The sequence below is a fragment of the Neltuma alba genome, unplaced genomic scaffold (assembly GCF_004799145.2).
Source record: "Neltuma alba isolate B1F8T4 unplaced genomic scaffold, ASM479914v2 tig00010603_pilon, whole genome shotgun sequence".
Lineage (NCBI taxonomy): Eukaryota > Viridiplantae > Streptophyta > Magnoliopsida > Fabales > Fabaceae > Neltuma > Neltuma alba.
In genome coordinates, this window is record NW_021635465.1 from 255,839 (window position 1) to 275,915 (window position 20,077).

Consider the following 20,077-nt stretch of genomic DNA (forward strand, 5'->3'; position numbering starts at 1 on the left):
CACTGAGGTCATGACCTGAATGTGTGTAGTGTAGCTGTTCATTTTGGAGTAGGTTATTCTGCAATTAGACTTAAGAAAAGCAGCCACCATAGACCAAACAGCCTCCATTTTGCACATTTGCAAGGATAGAGGCCTCAACCATTTTCTCTTAAGTCTCAATTGATCCCACACCACAAATCTCCATTTTTCCTTACTTCTTCACCATTTCTGCGATTTTGAACTGATTAAATCACTTCTACCACCTTCTTCTCCATTTTTCTAACCCTTTTTTTTAGCATTAATCATGGCTGAACATACCTGGAGTGATTGTGACATGTTTGAAGACATGAGAGGCTAAACCATTTGCCTTTTGGTGAAAGGGGACGATGCTTGAGTTCAAAGACTTAATAGGGGAGTTTCGTAGTCTAAACTTGTGCTTAAATTTGTGTTGAACATTTCTAGATTTAGGAATTTCTGCACTTTTGTAAGACTTAATTTATGATTTGTAAATCTTGTGTTTAGACTATTGCAATGTAATTGGATTGGATGTTGTTTAATGTTGAATTATCTATATGAATATTTCAGTTTTGAATCCTTGTGGTCATTTGATTATCAGTGATATCTGATGATTAATTTATTTACTTGGTATTTTGTGGTTGTTGATTGGCAATCTGAGGGCATTTACATCATCCATTCATTTACACTCTAAGTTGCTCTTAACAATGTTTTAAGATGTGTTAATTAACTTTGATTAAAGAGAGTTTTTATTAATTAAAACATTAGACCCAAGTGATTACTTGGGGTTTCTTTCAAACTTAGAGATTTCAAAAACTCCTAATCAATTTAAGAGCAAGGATAGCTAAACCTCCATCATCCAAAGGCGACATTCTACTCTGATCGCCCAAACACTCAATCTTTAAAAGATATATGGTTCATTGACGGTGGGTACTCTAATCATATGACTAGTTCACGTCCACTATTTAAGGAGCTAGATGAATTAGACAAATCTGATGTTCACCTTGGTGATGATAAGCAAGTTCAAGTTGAAGGTTGAGGTACAATTGCAGTTTATAATGACTATGGTAAAAAGAAATTGTTGAATAATGTTTTGCTTGTGCCTAGTTTGGCTAATAATTTATTGAGCGTCAGACAAATGATGAAAAATGGCTTTAGAGTGATGTTTGATGATTTCTATTGTAATGTTTTTTATAAGAATTTTGGTCAAATAGATGCAAAAGTTCCCATGGCCAAAAATAGAATGTTTCCTCTTGACATTTCTTCTTTTGAAAAAAGATCTTTGGCTATTAAAGAAGTTAGTAGTTCCGATTTGTGGCATTTATGATATGGTCATTTGCATCTTAATGGGTTGCAATTGTTGAGTAAAAAGGATATGGTTTTTGGGCCGCCAAATATTGATACTATTGATTTTTGTGATGGTTGTGTTTTGGGAAAATAGAGTAAAAAAATGGGTTAAGGTGCGGATTTAACAACCATGTTTTACAAAAAGGACAATTGGCACCATTTACTTTTGAAGGGTGCTAAAGTAGACACAAACATTAAAAAAGAGCGCTTTTTAACCACAGCTGTTGAAAGGCCTAACGTTGACGGTTACAAGGATGGGCGTGAGAAAAATTTGACCTAAAATGATGAAGTGGCAGGGAGTAAATAATGACGTGGCAGAAAGAAAATGGTGATGTGGCTGAGACCTAAAAATTGGATTAAGTGTGAGGCGCAAAATCAAACATTAAGAGTAGGAGGCAAAGCGTCGATGGGGTAAGGAGAGAACGAGAAAGCTGAGAATTAAGATTCTTGTAGGGTTCTGAATTGGGAAACTGAAAACGTGAGAAATTGAGATAGAGGGTTAGCAAGTGTGGTCCATCGAAGAGTATGTGATCGAAGATTCTTGAAGGATTACAGGCGAGGGAACAGCAGATTCTTCACAGGTAAGCATCGATTTAGACAAAAAGTTGTTGTATTTTTAAGTTGAATAGTGAAATGGCGTCGAAGCCCTTAATAATTTAGGGATTTACTTGTTGCAGTGCGAATGGTGACAAACAAGGGTGATAATGTTCCTGTTGAACTGGGCAATGTTGACACAAATGGAGGAGATGACATGGAGGCCAAGAAGTATGAGACATTGGAAGAGAGGCATGCGAGGCTACTTAAAAAGGTGAGTCAAATGTTTGATTTGGCAAAATGAAGTGTGGAAAGGACGAAGGAAAAAATTGAGTGAGGGGCATGGAAGCATAGGTGAGTAGGTAAGAAGAAGTAGGGAAAATGAGAGATGGGTCTGGGCCAATCAAGATGAGAGAGAGGTAGGGGGCAATGAAAATGACAAAGAGGAACAGGGCAATGAAAATGACAGAGATCCAGAACAAGAGGTGATTGAGTGTGTAGATGTAGATGGTTTAGAAGAGATAGATGATGATAGAACTGAAGATTTACCTGAACATAGGGAGGAAGGGGGAGATAGTGAGGATGACATTGTTAGAGAAATTGACAAAGGGAAAAGAGTATTGGTTATGGATGAGGATGACGATAAAAGTGAGGAAGGGGGAGATAGTGAGGATGAAGAAGGTTCTGATAGCGAGGATTCGAATTATGTTGGAAATAGTGCCAGCTCTGACACTGAGGAGAGTTTGGTGGATGATTTTGAAGTATCTGAAAATAGTGAAGAGGAAGATGAGGATATGGGCCTTAATGAAGATTGTGAGCCTCCAGATGAAAGAGTTGGGCTTAGCGTGTTGGAGGGCTTGGGAGACCAGCCTTTCTTTATGTTAGGCATGACTTTCTTAGACCTAAATGAGCCTAGGAGCGCCATAGACAGCTATGCTATTTCGAAAGGGGTGAATATCAAAATTATTAGAAGTGAGAAAAGGTTATTAAAGGCAATATGTGAAGAGGGCTGCCCATTCACCTTATATGCATCGAGAGATGGGAATAATGTGGGCTACAAGGTGAAGACATTGTGCAATGAGCACAGGTGTGGTAGGGTTTTCAAGAACCCTAGGGCAAGTGTGAAGTGGCTAGCCGAACATTTCAAGGAGAAAATACAGGAGAGACCTAATTACAGCATATGTGAAATGAAGAATGATGTTGAGCGTGAGTTGAAGGTCCACGTGAGCTTGCATAAGTGCAAGAGGGCAAAGAGGAGAATAATACAACACATGGATGGGAGCTTCGTAGATGAATTCTCCAAGTTAGAAGCTTACTGCAATGAACTGAAAGTGTCAAATCTTGGGTCAGATATTAGTATGGAGATAAGTAACGAGGCTTTGGAATAAGGGAGAAGAGTTTTTAGAAGAATGTATTTGTGTTTTAATGCAGCAAAGGTATGATGTTTAGATTTCTGTCACATATGGTATAATCTGTTAATTTGTTGTTTTATATTTCAGTTTGTCCTTACGAGTCAAAATTGTTGGTTTAGGTTGGTTGGAAAGTTGGGTGTAGACCATTGATTGGAGTTGATGGAACATTTCTAAAAGGTAAAGCTAGAGGGATTCTGTTAACTGCTGTTGGTTTAAATGCTAACGACTTATTGTACCCGTTAGCATTTGCTTTGGTTGATAAAGAGAATGGTGTGAATTGGACTTGGTTCATTCAGTGGCTTAGGATATCACTTGATCTTCACAATGGTGGCAAAGTAACTTTCATGTCAGACATGCAGAAGGTATGATTAGTTACCTTTGCTGATTTACATATGACTTATGTGGTTTTAATGAGAACATTTAATTGACTAGTTCTATACATGTAGGGATTACAACATGCTGTGATAGAGATACTTCCAGAGGCCGAGCATAGACTTTGTGCAAGGCATATTTATGCTAACTGGAGCAAAAGGTGGAGAGGGAACGAGATGAAGAAAAAAATTTTCTCTTGTGCTTGGAGTACGTTTGAAGAACAATTCAAAGACAATCTCAAAGCACTTGGAGCACTTAACAAAGAGGCAGCTGAAGCAATGGTGTCATACCCTATATCTACTTGGGTAAGAGCTTCTTTCAGTAATAGATGCTTGTCTTGGGTTGTAGACAACAATATGAGTGAGAGTTTAAATGCTTGGATTGATGAATATCGATATCTACTTGTTATTAGAATGTTTGATGGGATAAGGGTTAAGATGATGGAAAAATGGGCTGAGAGTGAGCAAAATGTGAGGAATTGGAAAGGCAACTATAGTCCAAAATGTCTGGACTTATTTGAAGCAAATAGGTTGTTGTCCTTTACATGTAGAGTTTTTTTCAATGGGGATGAGGGATTTGAGGTGACTGAGGGACAAGACAGGCACACAGTATGTCTCACTAGGAAAACGTGCACGTGCAGGGCATGGGATTTAACTGGAATCCTATGCCAACATGCTATTCATGCTATGTATCACTGTAAACTGGAGCCCCTCACCCATATCTCACGCTATTACCACAAGGACACCTACATTGCTAGCTATAGGACAAAGTTTGCACCTGTGAGGGGCAAACGATTCTGGGATACAGAATAGTTTATCCCTATACTACCACCACCTGAGTGCACATTGCCTGGCCGACCAAGGAAAAAAAGAATCAGGACAGAAGAAGTAGCAAGAAGGACAAATGTTGCCTCTAGGAAAGCTGCTCAAGCTATATCAAGTAAAGCTGGCATGAGCAATGGTTCAGAAACACCACTTGTCGAAAGAGTAAGCAAACGGGGATAAGTCAACAAATGTGGCTTCTGCAGGAAAGTTGGGCACAATAGAAGCACTTGCACAGAGGTAACTTGTGCCAATTTCTTTATATTCATTTATTACAATAACTATAAGCTAACTTTTCATTTCTTTCTAGGCACCTCCCTCAAATAAGCCTCGACTTGGTAGAAGGAGGAAAACAGCCAACCAAGGCACAACACAGCAACCATCCAATCCCACTTCACCTTCACAGCAACTACATAGTCCACCTACACAGCAACCACCCCCTCCACCTTCACAGCAACCACCCAATTCCACTTTACCCTCCCAACAGTCGACAAATCATCCTCCATCGACACAACAACCACCTAAACCTTCCAAACACATAGCAAGAAAGAGGGTTGTCTACAAGCCCAGAATTGAGTGTGGAATGGGTATAAGAATTGATGAGGGAACTGGGAGAACCGTCTACAATGTAAGTATTACTAGACACTATTCTCTTCCATTTTAATTCATGCAAAGTTACTGTCATTTAAGCAATGTCATTGACTTATGCAGCCTAGAATGCGTTCTGAGGTGGTCATTGAGGAGGGTATTGCACAGGAGTATATACAACACTACGTGGACCCTCAGAGTAAATTTCCAATCCCAAATGAGAAAGAACTTCGACTGTCACGAGCTTTAAAACGCACTGCACCAGAGGGTTCCAGGAGGATACCATTCACTAGGCAAGGGACCGCTGTTTCACAACCATCAACACTGCCATTTACACCTCCTGGGTTGATGTGGAAGGGCCAACGAAGCATTTCAAGTGCCCACCTCCAACTGCAGAGCCAAATGATGAAGACAAGAAGCAAGACCAACTCTAAGAGCTCTAACATTTAGATTGCTTAGAAACATTTAAGACTATGTATTTGACTATTTTGTACTACGTATTTCGTTACTTGGATTATGGTTACCTTATTGCCTTTTACATGGGATTATCACTTCCTAGGTCTATATTTTGGTGAACCAATGCTTAGTCTTTCAGATGGATGCCTTCTTATTTTGCAAGTCCTATGTGATGTAACTCTTTTAGCAACATTAGTGGCATGTACAAATGTCCATTATAATTAATTAAGGTTATTATCTTATGTTACATCTTCAGTTCCTCATTATTAATTAGGTTACCTTTACATCTTATTTAATTCATATGTTCTTCTCTTCTATTATTTCAATTAACATTATTGCCATCAAAATTACCACCCTTGTTATATAATTATTGGATCAGTAATTGCTTCACCACGTGAATAATTCTTGAGAGAAGACCAAAGATCAGTTCTCGAATATGTATTCAAGAAGACCAGTTCTCAAATACGTATTGGAGAAGACCATTTCTCTAATATATATTCAAGAATATATTCGAGTAGCTTATCGATAAGTTCATTTATCAAACAGCTTATCGATAAATATATTCTTATTTATTCTCGAATATATTCTTGAATATATATTAGAGAAATGGTCTTCTCGAATACGTATTTGAGAACTGGTCTTCTTGAATACATATTTGAGAACTGATCTTTGGTCTTCTCTCACACTTCACATGCACCCCACCTCGCTTTGCTTTGCCCTAGCTCTCAATGTCGATGACAAAAGCGACCTTCGATGACAACATTGACCTTCGGCATCAACTTTTATTTTGTCGACACAACAGTGCCACGTCACCATCTCATTCACCAACGTGTCGTCCATCTTCTCGACACCGTGTCATTTACAGACGTCCGTTTGCCTGAACATTAACTCGAGGCATAATTGCTACGATAAATTACTTCCGGGATATTTAAGAACAAACAAAAACTTCCGGGTGCTGAGTGCTCCTCGGGGAAAACTTTCAGGGCAATTAAGAACCTTAACCCTAATTTTTTCATCAAATATACCACGAAGTGGTCCATAATTGTTACAAAACAGCTATCATAACCCATATCTCCTGACATACAAATATATTGCAATCAATTTCACACACTCCTACTTTGTCAAATACAAAACAACTACCGCAACCGATATCATTACAGACACTAACATTGCTCTTCTAAACTTATTTTCCCTCTTCCTCACTTCCACATCATTCAGCTCATGTCTGTGTTTAAGCTTCTTCAATTCACTGTGAATTACATTGAGTTCTTCACTTAGTCTCCGCCCATGCTCTCCTCTTTGGTTCTTGCTACTTTCATCATATAGTCTGTCAATATCATCTAATAGCTCCTTGATCACAATGTTTGCCCTCTCACCGAAGTCCCCATCATGCCAAGAGAAATAGCCACATCCCCCATCCTGTCGTGTTCAATACCAACATTTCAACCACGGAACCAGGGAAGAAAATAGCATTTTTCACAGCAAGAAAACCACTTCATACCTGGTCATAGTTTGGGCAGCCATAAAACCTCCTACCTGGGTTATTATCAGTCCACGCCGTCCATCGGGGAGCTACTAACCCATGATGGCAATACCTCATTGGCGGTTCATAGTTGTCCTCGCGACTAGGTTGCCTCAATAAAGCAACCCTTCTCCTGTATCTTGCCGTCGATGAGGACGATGATGATGCCATGAACTTCACTTTTAGACCTCACTTTGTGTACTCCCTGCGTCTTCGCCTTCTTCGATGGGTATAAATGTGGTTGCAGGGGAAGGCGTTTGGACATTAATAGAGTCATTGAACTCTTTACCTGCCACATCTGAAATGGTCCGAAGCTTAACACTTGCCAAGTGGAGAAAGATGTGGAACCCACTTACACAAAATGGACGGACGTTTGGGCCTTCCAATGGCTGTGGTTAAAAAGTGCTCTTTTTTAATGTTTATGTCTACTTTAGCACCCTTCGAAAGTAAATGGTGCTAGTTGTCCTTTTTGTAAAACATGGTTGTTAAATCTGCACCTTAACCCTAAAAAAATCTTTTCCTGTAGGGAAGTCTTGGAGGGCTTATTAGTGTCTTGAATTGATACATGCATATTTGCGTGGGCCAATGACTACTAAATATTTGAATGGCAGTCGGTACGAAATTTAAAGTTCTTGTAGAGAAGCAAAGTGATTGCTGCATAAAGGTTTTGTGCACAAATAGAGGAGGAGAATTTTGTTCTAATGAGTTTGCTAGCTTTTGTGAGAAAAATGGTATTCACAGGGAACTCACTTCAGCACGTGCGCTAGAACAAAATGGCATTGCTGAACAAAAGAATTGAATTGTGGTTGAAATGGCTAGAAGCATGATAAAAGCCAGAGAGCTTCCAAATTAGTTTTGGGTAGAAGTAATAGCTACAATAGTGTATCTGCTTAATCTTTCTCCCATAAAAACAGCCCCTAACATGACATCTTATGAAGTTTGGAGAGGTGTAAAGCCCGAGTAAGCCACTTAAAAGCTTTTTGTTGTATAGCCTATGTTTTGGTAAAATCATCTTGTCAAAAACTTGATAAAAAATATGAAAAATGCATTTTTGTTGGTTATAGCCTGCAATCCAAAGCTTATAGGCTATATAATCCAGTTAATGGCAAGATAATTATTAGTAGGGATGTTGTTTTTCATGAAGAAGTTAGTTGGAATTGGAGTAGCAAGGTAGATGAAAAATCTATTTTTGTTCCAATAACTTTTGAAGTAGGAAACTCTGAACCAAATCAAATGGGTTTAGAGTTATCTATATTAAGTAGTAGTAGCTCACAAACACCATAGTCATCACCTTCTAGTGCAGATAGAATTACATCTTCACCAGTAAGTTCATTCACTAGCTCCTCAAGTAAAACTCCACCTAAAAAGGTTCGATCTTTAATAGAGATTTATGAACCTTGTAATTATGCTCTTTTTGTTTTAGATCCTGAGTCTTGTATGGATGCTAAAAAAGAGCAAGTTTGGAAAAATGCAATGATAAAAGAAATGAATTGTATTAAGAAGAATGATACGTGTGAGTTAGTTGATTTTTAAAAGGTATGAGAGCAATTGGGCTCAAGTGGGTGTTTTGAATCAAGTATAATGCTAATAATAGTGTGCAAAAGCACAAAGCACACTTAGTAGCAAAAAGCTATACTCAAAAACAAGGTATTGATTTTGATGAAACCTTTTCTCTTGTAGCTCATTTTGAAACAATGAGAACTTTTCTAGCTTTTGCTGCCAAATTTAAATGGCATGTATTTCAATTTGATATTAAATCAGCTTTTCTGAATGGTGAGTTGAAAGGGGAAGTATATGTTTCTCAACCTAAAGTTTTTGTTATTACTGGCCATGAAAGTACAATTTATAAGCTGAAAAAGGCTTTGTATGGGCTTAAGCAAGCCCTGCATGCATAGTATCATAAAACTGACTCCTATTTTCGTGAAAATGGATTTAAAAGGAGTGATAATGAGCCTACTCTTTATCTAAAATAGCATGGTGATTCTAATTTTTTAGTGGTTTGCCTCTATGTTGATATGATTTATATGGGATCTTCTAAAAAAGTAATTGATGATTTTAATTCAAGTATGATGCAGAAGTTTGAAATGTCTAATGTGGGGTTATTGCATCATTTTCTTCGGATAAAAGTAAAGCAAAGCCCTGATGGTATTTTTATTTCTCAAAGAAAGTATGCTATAGATCTGCTCAAAAGGTTTCATATGTTGGGTTGTAAAACAACATGTTCTCCTATGAATATGAATGAGAAATTAAGAGCTGTAGATAGTACTAAACCTGCTAATGCAAGAGGGCATAGAAGCATGGTAGGCAGTTTGAATTACTTGTCTAAGGCCTGATATTGCACATTCTATGAGTGTAGTTTCCATATTCATGCATAATCTCACAGAACATCATTTTGGTGTTATAAAGAGAATCATTCATTATGTTGCAGGCACTATTGATTTTGGAATTTGGTACTCAAACATATCAAATTTAAAATTATTTAGCTTTTTTTATAGTGATTGGGTAGGTTGTATGGACGATAGAAGGAGCACTTCAGGGTATGTTTTTTCCCTAGTTCAGGTGCTATTTCATGGAGCTCAAAGAAGCAAGATACTATGGCTATATCCTCATCCGAGGCAAAGTATGCAGTAATAACTTCAATAGCCTGTCAAGCTGTGTGGCTTAGGAGATTATTAGCAGATTTTCTTCAACCACAACAAGATGTAACAGAGATCTATTTGTTGTCACAAATCAGCCATTACTATGATAAAAAATGCAGCTTTTCATGATATCAGAATAAAGCACATTGATATTCGATACGACTTTATTGTGATCTTGTAGCAGATGCCATTATTGATTGAAGTATTGTGGAACAAAAGAGTAAGTTGCGGATATAATGACCAAGTCACTTTTGATTGGAAAAGTTGGAGACTTCATAATGTAAATGGATGTCTGCAACTTTGAAGCAAGGGGGAGTACTGAATAATGCTTCACATGTAGCTCATTTATTTTATTAGTTGAATAGTCAAGTCAGTTTCCCATATTCTCGCATGTAATAAATATTCTAAAATTAATTCCTGCATCTCTAAGGCATGGAATTAATTTTATATATTCAAATAAATCCTTAAATAATTTTTTCATATTTTTCTAGGAATTATTGAGGCCTCTATATATTTAAAATAATTATTTTTACCCCATTTTTACTTTTTTTTTTAAAAACCTTTGTTTTCATAAAATTCTGTAATAAACTATTTTCATGCTAATTTTACCTTCAGAGCTCAAATAGGGTTCTAAAACCTCTAATTCATAAATTTTCATTTTTCGGGATTTTTTTAAAATTTTTCTCAAATTTTTCCTTTTTGCCCTTTCTAAACTGATAATTCTAAAAATATCAGTTCAGACCCTGTCTGGGTTTTATATCAAAAATTGTTTTGTTCTTTTGTCTACTTTCTATATTGGCCCTTGACCTAATTTTTAACTTCCAATATCAGGGTTAAATTTTTAGGATGTAACAGGTAGGGCTAGTTGGTAAGCTATAGGTCTGACTCTTTGAAGGATTTGAAACGGTCCGATATACTTTAGAGTTAATTTTTATGCCTTTAAGGATCAATCTACTCCAGTAGTTAGAGATACTTTGAGAAATACACGATCCCTAACTTTAAATTCTAACAGCTTTCTTCTTGTATCTGCGTCAGTCTTTTATCTCGTTTACGCTGTGAGTAATTTTTGTCTAATTATTTTGATCTATTTTGAAGTCTGATCTATTATTTCTGGACCATAAACTTTCCTTTCACTGAGTTCCATTCAACACAATGGAGACCTGCATTTTCTTTCATATAAAGCTTCATACGGAGCCATCTAGATACTGGAATAGTAACTATTACTATACGCAAACTTTGCCAATGGCAAGTACTCATCCCTATTCCCTTTGAAGTAAAAAACACATGCTCATAACATATCCTCTAACGCTTGGGTTGTTTGCTCTATTTGACCATCAGTTGGTGGATGATATGTGGTACTAAATCTTAAAGTAGTAACTATTGCTTCTTGCATGGTTGTCCAAAACTGAGACATCAAACAAGGATCTCTATCTGACACAATGCTCTCTGGCACCCCACGCAGTCTAATAATCTCTTTTACATAGAACATCGCTAGCTTCTCTAGGGCATACCTGACCTTTATCATAAGGAAATGGACCAACTTTGTTAACCGGTCTACTATTACCCAATGGCATCATATCCAGATGTAGTGTAAGGTAATACTATAATAAAGTCCATGAAAATGCTATCCTATTTTCATTCAGAGATATCTAGGGGTTGTAGAGATCCTGAAGGTTTTTTATTTTTGACTTTAGTCTTTTGACATGTGAGGCATTCTGATACATACTATCTAATGTATTTCTTCATCCCGGGCCACAAAAACATCATTCTTAGATCATGATACATTTTAGTCATTCCTTGATGAATTGTATACTTACTCTTATGTGCCTCATCCAGAACCTTCTCTCTAAGATCGTTAACTAAAGGTGTTAGTGGTAGTCTCACCCAAGAGAGGGGTGAATTGGGTGAGTTATAAAAATCTTGCGTATTAAAACAGTAAGCTAAATAGAAACAGAGAGCGTGAGTTAGAGTGATTTCACCGTAGAGAGTGGATACAGAATTTATACTGGTTCAGTCTCAACCACTTGACCTACATCCAGTTCTCAGAACACCTCTAAGTATTTTACTATGCTCCAAGATTAATTAGGCTCTTGGTGTCGTGGTACAGCAATTGATTCGCTCAATCACTCCCCCTTACTTTTCGTAAGATTACAAACCTACTCAAGAGTCTAGACTCTTGAGTTTCACTAAGAAAGTAATTGAAGATGATAGATAAAGCTCTCTCGCAGAGTAAATAAATAAGAATCATTGAAGCTCAATATAATCAAGAACAGAGTATTGAATGCAACAGTAAATTATTAGCAGAAGGTAACTCGCGTATTCAATTTATGCATTCAATGCTTCTTCACGCCTTTTATAGTTGAGGAAGTTTAGTAATCGTTAGACGGAAGAGCTTCTAGCCGTTGAGAGTTCGGTTGCATGTTTTCCCAGTTGCAACGGTTCTCACCATTAATGCTTTTGACATGGTAGGTTACAGACTACTAAGCAACCGTTGGATAACCGTTGAACTTTTCTCCGTAATTTGTAACAATACTTTAATCAAATAAGTTTTCCTTGCAGAGTAAGACTCAAGAACACAATTGAACAAATGAATATTGATTTATTGAAAAATGGAATCAATTAGTAGTTGATAGTATTAAACATGAAATGAACATCCTTGATTGAAGTCATGATCGATGACTAATTGATTGATCAAGTTATCAATCATTCAAAGTGAGAACTTTTGAAACCGATAACTGCATTTATCGATTAAGAGATGGATTAATCATTAATCACTCAAGTGATCGAAAAGTGAAAAGAATGACTTCAGAAAAACATGTAAAGAACAGTCTCAAGATCACTTTCTATTTTGAGATCCTTAAAATAGAGAATTAAGATAATCAAGAAGGCTGAAAAAAGCTCGAAGAGAAATAATCAACGTATTTTGATAGTTAGTAACTAGTTGAAATAAGTCAATGATCGATCAAGTGATCGATAAATATTTGATCGATCATGTTATCGATAAAGCTGAGTGGTAGAAATAGATTTCCAAGGAGTAATGATCAAGTACTTTATCGATAAATAGATGATGGATAAACTGATCAATCAAAGATCAAGAAAAATATTCTAAGAGAAAAAATTAGACTATATAATTTATCAAATAGATGATCGATTAAGGATTGATCGATCAGGTGATCAATAAAATAATATCTGAAAGATTTAATTCATAAAAACCAAGAAAGAATTTGATCGATCACATTATGTGAAAAAGAAAGTTTCAGAAGATTGGATGATTGATCATTTTATTGATAATTAGATTATCGATCAAGTGGTTGAAAAATAACTTATCACAGCAAAACATTAGGATAATGATAATCAATCATTTGATCGATAAAGTATTGATCGATCAAGTGATTGATAAAAGGCTTTGACAGCAATCTTGAACAAAACGATAAACAGGTAAGTTATAAAGCAAAGACAGAACAAGTTATCGAAAAACCATTGATCGATAATGTGATCGATAAATGGTGATTAAGACAAAACATAAAGTGAGTAGAGGGCTTTACCATTTAACTATCTTTTCACCAATGACTTAATTATCGATCATGTGATTGATAAATATTTACTAGACTTGTCCCATTATCTAACAGCTATTCAATCATTAGGTTATTGATCAATTGATCGATAATTTTCTACAGACTTTTATACACAACTGAGTTAACAATGATCAATCAATTGATTGATCAACACATTATCTATCAATTATTAATCAATGTTTCTACTTAGTTACTTCTTTGTACAGAAATAGTATCTATCAAGTTATCGATAATCCCTTGATTGATCAAGTGATCGATTAACACAGATTCCTTAATTTGTTATCATTAAAACCGTAATTCTAACAAAAGGAACATACATTCTTCTTTTAAATTTTAACACTCCTTCTGATGATATCTTGAGATCCCTTGTTTGTCCTTTCAATATCTTTTCTTATAGCTCCTTTACTAACTGGTCCTATCTCTGTGCTTCTTCCATCTATTCTATTATCAAAGAATCTACTTGCAGTGTTCTAGCTTCTTATGTAAACAACTGCATCTAATAGATAGGACCTAATCTCTTTAATCATCAATGATGCTACTTGCACTACTGTTTTGCTAAGAGCATTGGCCACAATGTTGGCTTTACCTGGATGGTACTTAATCTAATAATCATAATCATTTAGTAGCTACATCCATCTCCTCTGTCTCATGTTTAACTCTTTCTAATCCTAGAAGTATTTGAGACTCTTGGGATCAAAGTATAGTTCGATAGTTGACCCGTACAAGTAATGCCTCCATAACTTCAAGGCATGTACTATCACTACTAGTTCTAGATCGTGTGTGGGATAAGCGACTACTCTACCTTGCTGCATCAGTACACATCCCAGTCCTTACTTACTAGCATCAATGTACACGATGTAAGTCCATGTAAGATCAGGGGTAATCAATATGAGAGTTAAAGTTAGCCTCTTTTCCAGTTTCTGAAAACTATCCTCACAGTTCTTATCCTATATGAATGGATTGTTCTTCCTACTAAGCCTAGTTAGCGATTGGATAATACAGGGAAAGTCTCAAATAAACCCCTGGTAATAGCCTGTTAATCCCAGAAAACTTTTAATCTCCATAAATATCTTGGGCTATTCCCATTACAATATGACTTCTATTTTACTGGGATCGATGGCTACCCCTTTTTGTGAAATTATGTGGCCTAAAAATTTTATTTCATTTAACTAGAACTCCTACTTACTGAGTTTGGCAAACAACTGTTTCTCCTTTAAGGTACTCAAAACAATCCTCAGATGTTGCTCATACTCCTCCAAAGTTTTAGAGTACCCCAGAATGTCATCTATGAAGACTATAACAAATTAGTCCAGATACAGTCAAAAAATTCAATTCTTGTAGTCCATAAAAATAGCAGGTATATTCGTTAGACCAAATAGTATCACCAGGAACTCATTATGTCCATATCAAGTCCCTAACACAGTATTCAAAACATCTCCTGCCTTAAGTCAGAGCTAATGGTATCTTAATCTCAGATCAATCTTAGAAAACATAGTCATACCCACTAACTTGTCTAACAGATTGTCAATCTGAGGAAGTAGATACTTATTCTTAATTGTCACCTTGTTCAACTCCCAGTAGTCGATGCACAACCTAGGACTACCATCTTTCTTCTTAACAAATAGTACCAGAACATCCCAGGGAGAAACATTAGGTCGAATAAATCCTTTCTCTAACAAATTCTCAATCTGCTTCTTTAGTTTTGCCATTTCATTCAGAGCCATTCTATATGGGGCTTTAGATATCAGTCTTGCTCGTGGTATAATATTAATAACGAACTCCACTTCTCACTTTGGCGGCAATCCTCTAATCTCTTTTAAGAAAACTTTTAAAAAGTCTCTCACTATTGAAATCTGTTCTATTCCCTTTTCTACTTTGGCCTTTACTAAGAAAAATGCCAAGTATCCTTGGCAACCTTTCCTTAAGTATCTATCTACTTGAGCTTTTGTTGCAAAGTTTAACTTGACTTTTTTAACACGGAATCGTTTCTTTCAAAGGAAGGATAAGAGATGTATTTCTATAGTTTAGGAGTATATTATGAGAAGATAACTAGTTCATGCTAATAATAACATCGGTATCATGAAAGGGCATGCATATCAGGTCAAGGGCAGTGCAATAATACTCATACTAGACAATACAGTTCAAACATACGCCAGAGATTATAACTCTAGCACTAGTGGGAGTAGATATAGTTAAATCATAAGGAAAAGTTTTGCCAGTGAGACCTAAAACACCCTTCCTTAAACCCCTTTAGTACGCATTTAGAAGAGTTATGATTCAAGCGGAACATGAAACAAGCCCATAGATTGAAAACTTGCATTTAATTTCTTGGGTTACTATTTACTAGTTAATTCTAGATTTTTAGTCTAACTTTGAAAATTCATAAGTAATTATAGAAAAACTATATGAGGTGGTTCAAAATTCTATTTGAAGCACTTTCAATTCTAGACTGGGAAAAATATGAATCTTGACTTAACTCTTGCCAATTCGTACAGTTAATTCATGGAAGTTTACTGTTCATTTGATCCAAACAGTGTTTTCCATATTCTTTGCCCTAACTTCGAGCAATGACAACTTTTAGCACACATATCTATTTTAGGCAATCTAGCTTTTGTTTTAAAGCTTAGAATGTGCTCTAGATACTCATGAAATTTTATGGGCAGATTAATTTATTTTTCTCACTTTCATGTTGTCATCTGTAACATCTAAAAATTTCTAACATAGAAATAGGGAAATATGTCATACCTTGATATCTTTATCATGATTAATGAAGAAATTAGGGTTGACCAAGGCTAGGTGAGATAAAAGATAGATAAACAGCACAACAATTGAAGTGAGAATTGGAAAAGGATCAAATTGTCATTTTTAAAATGATTGGTCTATAAAGGGCATTATGGTAATTAGTGTTCGAAAATCCTAAAAATTTCTAGTAAATCATGAAAAATAGAATTAATGCCGTAAAATGGTATTTGAGGTCTAGAAAGTAAATACAGGTTGAAAATAATTTATTAAAAATTATTTTAATTATTAATATTTTGGCTAAATTAAGGAAAATTAGCCAATAGTGATTATTAAAAATATTTAGAGATCTCAAAAAATAATGAAAAATTAAAAGAAATTCATTTATGAATTATGGAAATTTATAAAATTATTTCCAATCCTAAATGATGAGGAGGTTAGCTTTAATTGAATTTACAGCTAAATTAATATTGGTAGATTATCTGTTTTTACAGAATTGGCAATTTAAGGAGTTATAGAGGGAGAAAAATTATGAAATTAATCAAGAAATTTTCCTTTACTGAGGTATAATTAATGGTGAGCTGATATAAGAATTTTGAGATACTAGAATTTTTTGACTATTAGATAAAATAAATCAGTATTATATTAAGACTCAGTAGACCGTCAGAACAACCGGGGTGGTAAAATTTCCTACAGATTGACAAAGACACATGTCACACAAAAATTGATCAAGAAAGGGAAAAAGAAAAAGAACAATAAAAGGAAAAAGAAAATAATAAATCAAGTTAGATTAAGATCTAATTAAGGATAAGTAAGATGATTGAGGTTAAGTCATCTTCCATAAGACCTTGACACGTGGCAAACATGGTTCATTGGATGGCTAGGATTTAACCATCTCTCTTTGAAAGGTCAAAAGCTTCTAGAAAGGTAATTAGCCAAGTTAATCAAGAAATTAAGAGAGTTAACATTGATTAAAGCCTAATTAATCTTAATGGATAAGAAGAGATGACATAAGCCCTAATGACTCATCATCCAAGTGTCAACATACTAAGCCATATAGCCTAAGATTTGTATATTTGGAAAGAGGTAAAAATTGGAGGGCCAAGATTAAGTCTTATGCAAGAAGGGTATGTGTGGAATTAATGAAATTTGAAGCCTATAAATACCCCCTCCCACATGTTCATTTCGTGCAAGACCAAATGAGTGGGGAACCTCTTGCAAAATTTCATTTAGAGAGAGAAAGAGAAGAGTTCTAGTGAGAGGAAGTCATTTGGAATAGAGGTAAGCTTCTACAACTCTTCTATTTCAAGTTATAATGGTGATATGTTGGTTTTAGGCTATTTTAATGATGATGGAAAGTCATTTTTCTAAGGAGAAGTACTGCCCAAATATCCTCAAAATGGATAGGAAGGGTTTAGATTATGTATGGTTAAGATTAAGCATGGTTAAAGGTTAAGAATTAAGTGATTACATGTTAGTTTGGTTGAAAATCCTTTTCCCTATAATTATATATATGGTTCGGCCAAGTCAAGTTCAATGGGAAGGGATCGGATTTCATAAAACTAATATGATAAATAGATTTTACATGAAAAATTATGTAGGAAAAGCCCAAGAAAATTCAAAAATCAAAGCTAGAAAAATAAACCCTAAAAATCAAGAAAAAGGGGTTTAAGGGGTTATGTTAAGTTATGAAGATGTAATAATACTTAATGTTGTGTCATTGGTTGCCTAATAGGCTATACACAACAAAGGGGCAAAGATCTAGTCAAGAGGAACAAGTTCAAAAGGGAGAAAAGCACTCAAGGTAGTTTTTGCAATTCATTATATTAGAGTGTCACCTTACTTTGTATGATTATGATTATGTGTTTTGCTAACTTGTTATGCTATGAGGTGGATGAGAATGTTATGTTATATGATGTTGGCTCCATGCAATTTATGCCTTGGCTTATGCTATGTTGAGTACTATGATTATTATGATGATATGTCCTTGCCGTAGCATGAACATAAAGTTAAAGTACGCATACATGTAGCTTGATTTACAATGTATTCTGTGACCTTGATAATATATGCAATTGCTACTAAGATTCCCCAAGAATCTTACCCCAATATTTAAGCAAACCCTAGTGCCTTCAACAACCAAAGGCAAAGAAAAGGAGTTGGCTCTTACTTGAAGAGGTAGTAAGCCTTAGTGTCTTTATATGGCTTTGATTTTGGAAGAATGTAATATTAAGCATGTTTTAAGTTTCCAGCAGCACGATTAAGGTTAGAAGTATACAAGCATGATTAGAATAGTCCAAGCATGTTAGAGATAGCTAGTATAGCTAATGAGAGTATGTTATGATGTTAAGTGGCCAATTAAGTTTAGTTACCCTTCCAAAAGGGGTAAAAAGTCAACTAAAAGGGATTAAAATTTGACCAATGACCATTTGAGTAAATGAGTGAGTTAGCTTATGAAATTTGGCAAGCGAAGAGATATGATTTTTCTCTTTAAAATGAGGGGTAGTTTGCTTGATTCTGATAACCAAACAGAAAGTTATGTCTTTCCAAAGTTAGGCAAAAATAAAGTAAAAATCCAAAAATGACCAAATGAACAGTAAATTTTTCAAAGGAAATTGGGCTTGAATTTCAAGGCAATCAGTCCAAAAACTATTTTTCTCAAAATTTTGTCCAAAGAGCTTTCCATAGAACTTGGAATCACTCAATTTTGATTTTTCTATAATTAGTTATGAATTTTCAACATTTGTCACATTTTAGGGTGACAACAAATTGTAACCCGTGAATGAAAATTTTCAAACTTGATTTTTCATCACTTATAGTCTTCAAAAGTGTTTCCAAATGCTTCCGTAAGGAAAGTTATTTGGTATAAACATAAGGTGTTATATCACCAATTTATGGCTCATTTAGGAATAATCTATCCCCCTTACTTATATTAACAATTCATAATTAATTCCTTTCACGCATATTACCATTCCATCCATGCAGTAACCATTCCCATACATCATCATAGCAAATAATACATGCCGTCATCATTATTTAACATCTCATAACATCAACATAAGGGCTACATTAATTACATAAGCTCAATTATCACATTCTTCTCTTCTTTCTTTGTTCTCCTTCAAGCATTCCTCCTCCTTTGCATATTATACCTATTATGATTGGTTAAGAGAGGGTGAGATTCAAAAGAATCTTAATAGCAAATATTACTGTTAATGCATGCAAGATGGATGTAAGTGTATGACATGCTTACTTGATCTAGCTCATGTTTACTTATAACAAATTCTCATGCTCAATGTTTCATATTAACATGTATGGCCATGGAAAACTTGAAAGAAATAGAGCATTATACTTGCATTTGCATCTTATATCATCATCAATAACATAATGCACATCAACACACAAGGATACATGAGCACATAAGAAAGGTAAGTTCACTACCTTGTAACATTAAGCTTCCTCTTGTCCTTTTTGGCTCTTTTTTGCTGCCAACCTTAAGGTTGCTTGTTCAACCTTTAGTATTCCTCTTCCTTGATGTCTCGTCACCCTAAATGCATCAACACATTATTGCCATTTATTCATTAGAGCCATCGTAACTAATAACATTAACACTTTGTTCTCTTTGAACCATATTAGCTTTTAACTTTTGAGTTTGATCTCTAACCTTTCTAAAATTAATCCCACATACTATTACCCCATCATTTTACATGTAGGATTCATTTTCAAGCTCAAAATTATCAAAATCAAACTCTTCCCTACTCAAACTGATCTGGCCGAGTAAAGGGGCCTTAGGGCTCAAAATTCTATTTTCAATTCTAATGCTTCCACACTTGTTTTCTAACCATTACCCCATATAGTTTTTCATTTTAAACACATTACAAGTATCAAAATCCAATCCTAGGCCCAAGAATCAACTCTGGCCGAAGTATATGCTTAGGTACATAACCACGAAATCTTTCACAAATCATGCAATAATCACTTGATTCTTGTCCCTTTCAAGCCTTTAAACAAGATTCTAACATCAATTTCATCTTTCCCTTAACTTATCAATTTCATCCAGCATGACCCCTTAGTGTTTCAA

The 20,077-nt window shown here is 35.3% G+C and overlaps 2 protein-coding genes across 2 annotated transcripts; one reads left to right on the top strand and one right to left on the bottom strand.

The window, feature by feature from the left end:
- Positions 1-3,284: 3,284 nt before the first annotated feature.
- LOC114757505 (protein FAR-RED ELONGATED HYPOCOTYL 3-like) lies at positions 3,285-4,471 on the top strand. The gene is made up of 3 exons (XM_028946579.1): positions 3,285-3,311; positions 3,407-3,649; positions 3,734-4,471. The coding sequence occupies exons 1-3, from the start codon at positions 3,285-3,287 to the stop codon at positions 4,469-4,471; spliced, it is 1,008 nt and encodes a 335-aa protein (XP_028802412.1).
- A 2,166-nt stretch (positions 4,472-6,637) lies between these two features.
- LOC114757506 (uncharacterized) lies at positions 6,638-7,217 on the bottom strand. The gene is made up of 2 exons (XM_028946581.1): positions 7,026-7,217; positions 6,638-6,943 (listed from the first exon to the last, which is right to left on the bottom strand). Exons 1-2 carry the CDS (start codon positions 7,215-7,217, stop codon positions 6,638-6,640), a joined length of 498 nt encoding a protein of 165 aa, XP_028802414.1.
- Between the last annotated feature and the right edge of the window lie 12,860 nt (positions 7,218-20,077).